The sequence below is a fragment of the Colobus angolensis genome, unplaced genomic scaffold (genome assembly GCF_000951035.1).
Source record: "Colobus angolensis palliatus isolate OR3802 unplaced genomic scaffold, Cang.pa_1.0 Scaffold315, whole genome shotgun sequence".
In the NCBI taxonomy this organism is placed as follows: domain Eukaryota; kingdom Metazoa; phylum Chordata; class Mammalia; order Primates; family Cercopithecidae; genus Colobus; species Colobus angolensis.
In genome coordinates, this window is record NW_012116433.1 from 1,928,839 (window position 1) to 1,934,838 (window position 6,000).

A 6,000-nucleotide genomic window follows, 5' to 3' on the forward strand; every position below is an offset into this window, starting at 1 on the left:
GCGCACATCTGTAGTCCCAGCTACTTGGGAGGTATGGCAGGAGAATCACTTGAACCTAAAAGGTAGAGGTTACGAGGTTACAGTGAGCTGAGATCATGCCACTGCACGCAAGCCTGGACAACAGAGTGAGACTCTGTCCCCCCCGCCCAGAAAAAAAAAGAAAAAGTCATAAAACCATATATAAAGTATAATCCCAATTTTTAAAATGACCATATTATATATATATATAAAATATATATTTATAATAAATATATAAATCCTGGCCTTTCCACATACAAGCCTATCAAGTTGAAGTTTTTTACTAAGTTTCATTTTCCTTATTGTGAAATGATGACAATAATAATAATACTTCATAAGGATAAAAGAGCAATCCCTGTTGTGGGATTCTGTTCTGAACAGGACATTGACAATGTCAAAACCCGCCAAAAGGAGCTTCCAACATTCAAGCGCTAACCACTGTATGTTTAAGTTACAACAGCTTTCTAACTCGTCTCCTTTTTCATTTTTCCTCACACTGAAGCCTCCAACACTACTACCAAATCAATATTCCTAAAATCCCAATTTCATGTCATTTCCTTGCTTTAAAAATCTGCAATGGCCTCAAGATGAGATTCTCCTTAGGTCAACACAACTTGACCCTTTTTGACCTGCACTGGGACGTATTGACAGTAGCTGTGAAAACAGGTTGCTCTAATTTGAATCCTGAGTACACCACTTATTAGCTGTGTAACCCTAGGCAAGTAAGTTAACCCCTCTAATACTTCCTCAGCTTCTCATCTCTAAAATGTGGCTAGTATTCATCATATGGGTGTTTTTACAGAGTGAAAATTCATATAAAGTGCTTACTTAGCACTTCATATGAATGCCTGGCACTGAAGATGCATCCTTTAAATGTGAGCTGTTACTACTGCTTCCCTAAACTGTATACTCCACCTGGGCTGCTCTTCTAGATCATTTCTAACACACACTGCCCAACTTAGGACTTTTGCTGGTGGTGGTCTCACCCATGAGGCACCATTCAATCACAATCACCACCACCAACAAAGAGTATGTGTTCAACATTTACACTAAATATTCAAGGTGCAGGCTGGAAATACAGGAGGGGAAAAAAAAATAGTCTCAACCCTCAGAGCTCCTAGTCTAATAATGAAAGACAGAGGAAGAGGTCCAATAATTCGGGGTGACAAAGGAAGCATTTCCTGGAGGCAAGGGAGATGCTTACACTGACTCCAGAAGGCTGCGTGGGTGAAGCAGGCAGTGTGGGTGCACGTAGAGTAAGAGCATGCAGTACAGCAATCATAGTCACTGTATTGAGTCTGGCACTGCTGGAGTACTAAGACTAAGGGAGAGCAGAGGCTAGATCAGGGAGGTCAGGAAGTGTTGGCACTTTATTCTGCAGGCCAACAGCAGCCACTGAATAATATTAAGTAGGGTACACCTGCCAGGGGCTCTAGAAAAGCTTACACTGTGCTGTCCAATACGGAAGCCATATACAACTACTGACTGGAAATGTGGCTAGTGTGACAGAAATTAAATTTTAATTAATGTAAACTTGGTAACTGACATGCAATTCAGTTATCAAAAAACTTTCATGTATGTTTGGAACAATTAAGAGTATGTAGACCAGGCGCGGTGGCTCACGCCTGTAATCCCAGCACTTTGGGGGGCCGAGGCAGGCGGATCAGAAGGTCAGGAGATTGAGACCATCCTGGCTAACATGGTGAAACCCCATCTCTACTAAAAAATACAAAAAATTAGCCAGGCATGGTGGCGGGCGCCTGTAGTCCTAAAAATAAAAAAATTACCCAGGAAATACAAAAATTAGCCAGGTGAGGTGGCACCCACCTGTAGTCCCAGCTACTCAGGAGGCTGAGGCGCAAGAATCGCTTGAACCTGGGAGGCAGAGGTTGCAGTGAGCTGAGATTGCACCACTGCACTCCGGTCTGAGCAACAGAACAAGACTCTTGCCTCAAAAAAAAGAAAGAAAGAAAAAAAGAGTATTTAATGAACTTTAAATACAGATAAATTATTTCTGATGAAAATTTAATGTCCAAATTTAAATGTGCAGTAAGTGTAAAATATGTATTAGATTTAGAAGACTTAGTGCAAAAGTAAAATATCTCATCAATCTTTATATTAATCACACGTTGAATATTTTGAATGTATTAGAGATTACATTAGAATTAATTTCACCTGTTCCTTTTTATTTTACTGTGGCTACTAGAAAATGTAAAATGACGTACGTGGCTGGCATTATACTTCTATTGGACAGCACTGATCCAATAGATCCCAGGACAGCTGAAAGAGGAAATGAGACCAGAAGCAGGAAGAACAATTAAAAAACTCTTTGATAAGCATCCAGGTAAGAGAGACAGACTTGATTATCTAAATTCTGCCCATCTTCAAAATCTAATTCAAGATATACGTACTGCCTCCAAAAGCTTTCCTAATCCTAACAATTCCCAAGGAGAAGCCTTTCTCTGAACTCCTGGGGCACGCAGCATTCACTTCAACACTCATTCATTTGCCACCTGTCATTTCTACTTAATTTTGGGGTAATTTGTTTCTCAGATTAGACTAGAAGCTCCTAGGCCATAATTTAGGCACCTTTAATTTTTCCATGCTGTGTAATGCATTCTTGACACTTTTAATAAACACAGGTGCATGACTCCCAAAAAATCTGGATACACTTTCATGGGCGACTTTACCTTTCCACAGTAGAAGGTACTGAGAATCTCTTTTCCTTCAAGAACCTTAAAGACAGGAGCTAAAATGATGTAAAAGTCAATCAAAACTCCGAACCAAAGTTCCAATAAAGTAGTGATATTTAATCAGTGAACAAGCATTAGTAGACTGTATTGGATACCGTCAAGAAAAAAAAAAAAAATGCCACGACGGCAGAAGAATTTAGGCTTTTGACAAATTCCATAAAAAGTCAAACAAAAAATTTCTGATCATCTCTGATCTCCACTGCCAGAGATAACCTTTGCCAACCTAAGCATTAAGAACTTTCAATCAAGGAAAAAACACATTTTTAAAATTAACCCCTAATCAATTCTTCTAATAAATATCACATTTTCCAGGTAGGGAGTCACATATTACCAGTAAATCTACAACTCAGCATTTTCCCATCTAAATTACAGTAAGGTGAAGAAAAAGACCTTTCCAGGAAAATGTTAAGAAATAGTATAAGTGTATTTTACTGCATCATCGATAAAATCTTTCACCTAAAATGACATTTAAATTTTCTACAATACTTGAGTATACAACAGCCAGCTTGTACCACTACAAAAACAGGAAGCTAGCAGCAACTAGGTAAAAGCAAGGGACATTCTGTGGTGATCAGTACTGATTTGGGAACTTTGCAGTTTTCAGATTTTTCATGTTTGACATTTAAAACAGAAAACTGACAAGTTTCTAATAAGAAACTAAAAGTTACATCAGAATTAATCTTCTTGCATTTGTTTAACGGCTACGAAGTGGATATTACAAAGTGCAGTTGAAGTTTCTATCTCCAAAGAAACAATCGAGCAAGATGGAGTTAGGACAGCTTATAAGGGAACAGAAGGCAGTTCTATTCTGAAAGGCAGAAGAAATGGGAGAAACCTGTCAAACAGCCTGGATGAAATCAAGGAGTTAACAAGCAACACTCATTTCCTTTAGCACTGTGAGAAAATTCCGGTTGCTAATAGAAAGCTGAGGAAAGTTTGGTTTGGCTTGTTTCATTTTGTTTTCCTTCCAAATCATCACTGAGTATGAAAGACTGCTTTCCTCTCCTCACATTACTCAGTAAAAACTCCCCCATTGAATTGTCTTCCTGTGCCCTGCTCCCCAGCCTCCCAGATCGGCCCCCGCCCCCGCCTCCCTCCCAGCAAACGTGCTCAGACGCCTCTGGGCTTGTTGTGGTCTCGCCAGTCTGCGGACGAGTGCTCCAAACTCAATGGACAATAGAGTTCACCCCCGTCAACACGAACTACAAAGCTCAGGAGGGCCATTTCCCTTTTCCTGCCCAGATGCTGTTTTCGCTCCTTCGAAGCAAGGTCCCATGCTCGAATAGACGGTCAGTATGAGCCAGGACCTGCGTGTCTCCTTCTCCACCTGCAGAGCTGCTGAGCCCCTTGACCCCCAAATAAGTTGTACCGCAGCGCACAGGCCAAAAAGGCCCCACCACCACCAGGGGCTTGGCTGGGGACAGTGGCTTCACGATCCAGGTAGGGATGGAGGGGACGTCTCTGGACGCTTGGTCATGGCCCTCAAGACTAAGCCGTCTCCACTGTGCCCCCTCCCCAGCTCCAACTTGCCTCCCCTCCCCCTACTGCGAGAAGACCGAGGAGGTGCGGGCAGGCAACACCGCCACCTCTTCCTCCGGTGGAGCCCTCGGCCGACACTCACCCTTTCACCACAAAGAAGGGGTCCTCCATGGACATGGCGTCCCGGCCCCGGCCGCCTCCACCTCCACCGCGCACAGGGCGCCCGTGCCTCCCGGCCTCCCTCCGCCCACCCCGCCTGTTCCCGCAGCCGCCCGCGCCTTAGTCTGGGGGACGCCGAGCAGCGGGCACGCGCGCAAGCCAGGTGCACCGGACGACCGCTGGTCCAGCACTCGCTCAGCACTACTGGCCGAATCCTGGACTCAAGCGCCGGCCCCCTCTGCAGCCTCCAGTCCCGGCTCCTCCCGGCGCGTCGGAGAGCCTGACCCCACCCCCGGGACCCTCGGCCGCGGCCAATCACGAAAGCCGCCTGAAGCACAACTTCCGCACCCCACTCACGTGACCAGGGCCTGCCCCTCCCCCCAGCGGGCGGGGCCTGGGTCTGCGTCACTCGGCCCTGGAGGCGGAGCCGTCGGGGCGTGGGAGGTGGATGGCTTTCTACCGCCCTCTCCTCGGGCTTGAAGGTGAAGAGCGGCTTGGTCCCTCGGAGGCAGGCAGTCAGCTTTTCAGGATAAGTTGTAGTTGTACCTGTTTTGCAGAATCCTCTTACCTTTCCTCTACTTTTAATACTTGATTTTGACAGTATGTAATTTATAAATCTATCTGGTCCTCGACTTAAAATGAAGCATAGTATCTGATTATGATGCTACACAGCTCCTTCAAGTAGGTCTTACTTTGTGTTGGACAGTGTGCTAAAAAGTTATGTATGCATCATCTCAGTATCCTTTGGGGTAAGGTATTATTCCCCTCCTTCCCCTTTTTGGGGGGCAGGGACTCTCTCTGTTACCCAGGCTGGAGTGCAATGGCACAATCACAGCTCATTGCACCCTCGACCTCCTGGGCTCAAGCAGTCCTCTCGCCTCAGCCTCCCGAGTAGCTGGGACTACAGGTGAGAGCCACCACGCCTGGCTGATTTTTAAATTTTTTGTAGAGATAGAGCTCTCAGTATATTGCCTAGGCTGGCCTCGAACACCTGAGCTCACAAGATCCTCCTGCCTCTGCCTCCCAAAGTGGTGGGATTATGGACGTGAGCCACCACGCCATCCATTTTTCCCATTTTGTAGATGAGAAAATAAGTTCAGAGAGGCTTCAAGACTTCCTGTAGTCACACAGCCTGGATAGAGCAGAACTGCAGATTCTGTGCACTTGCCACCAGATGGAGTGTACTTTCTGTTGCTTTACATTCTGCAAATAACCATGTAAAGTAATTTTTCATACAGCATATGGTGCCTCCCAGGAGAGCGCACCTACAAGGAATAAAGAAGGGGCCAGGTATGAAAACTTCCTCTCACTGTGGTTCAAGAACTATTCCAGAAAACATTTTGCCCAGAACCTTAGCCAACTCATATGCTAGACATGCTGTGGAGTTTGTGGATGAGGATTGTGGACTTTGATTGCTGAAAATCATTGAGCACTTACTTCGTGTGTGTCAGGCAGGGCGTTAAGTGTTATCTCAGTTGCTCTTACAATGCGATAATTACTGCCATCATGCCCATTTTATAGATGAGAAATCTGAGACTCTGGGAGGGTAAGTGACTTGCCCAAGGTCACCAGTCTGGAGATGGCACAGTCC

General features: G+C 45.1%; 1 protein-coding gene across 2 annotated transcripts in view; it reads right to left on the minus strand.

Annotated features, from left to right (window-relative positions):
- Nucleotides 1-4,777, minus strand: part of STX6 (syntaxin 6) — a 53,331-nt gene extending 48,554 nt beyond the window's left edge. The window contains exon 1 of one of the 2 annotated variants that reach the window (XM_011951146.1): nucleotides 4,393-4,777. In XM_011951146.1, coding sequence (XP_011806536.1) covers nucleotides 4,393-4,427 — 35 coding nt within the window. In that variant the 5' untranslated portion in view covers nucleotides 4,428-4,777. The remainder of the gene's footprint in view (nucleotides 1-4,392) is intronic. The other variant, XM_011951147.1, reaches the window with a different exon arrangement.
- Between the last annotated feature and the right edge of the window lie 1,223 nt (nucleotides 4,778-6,000).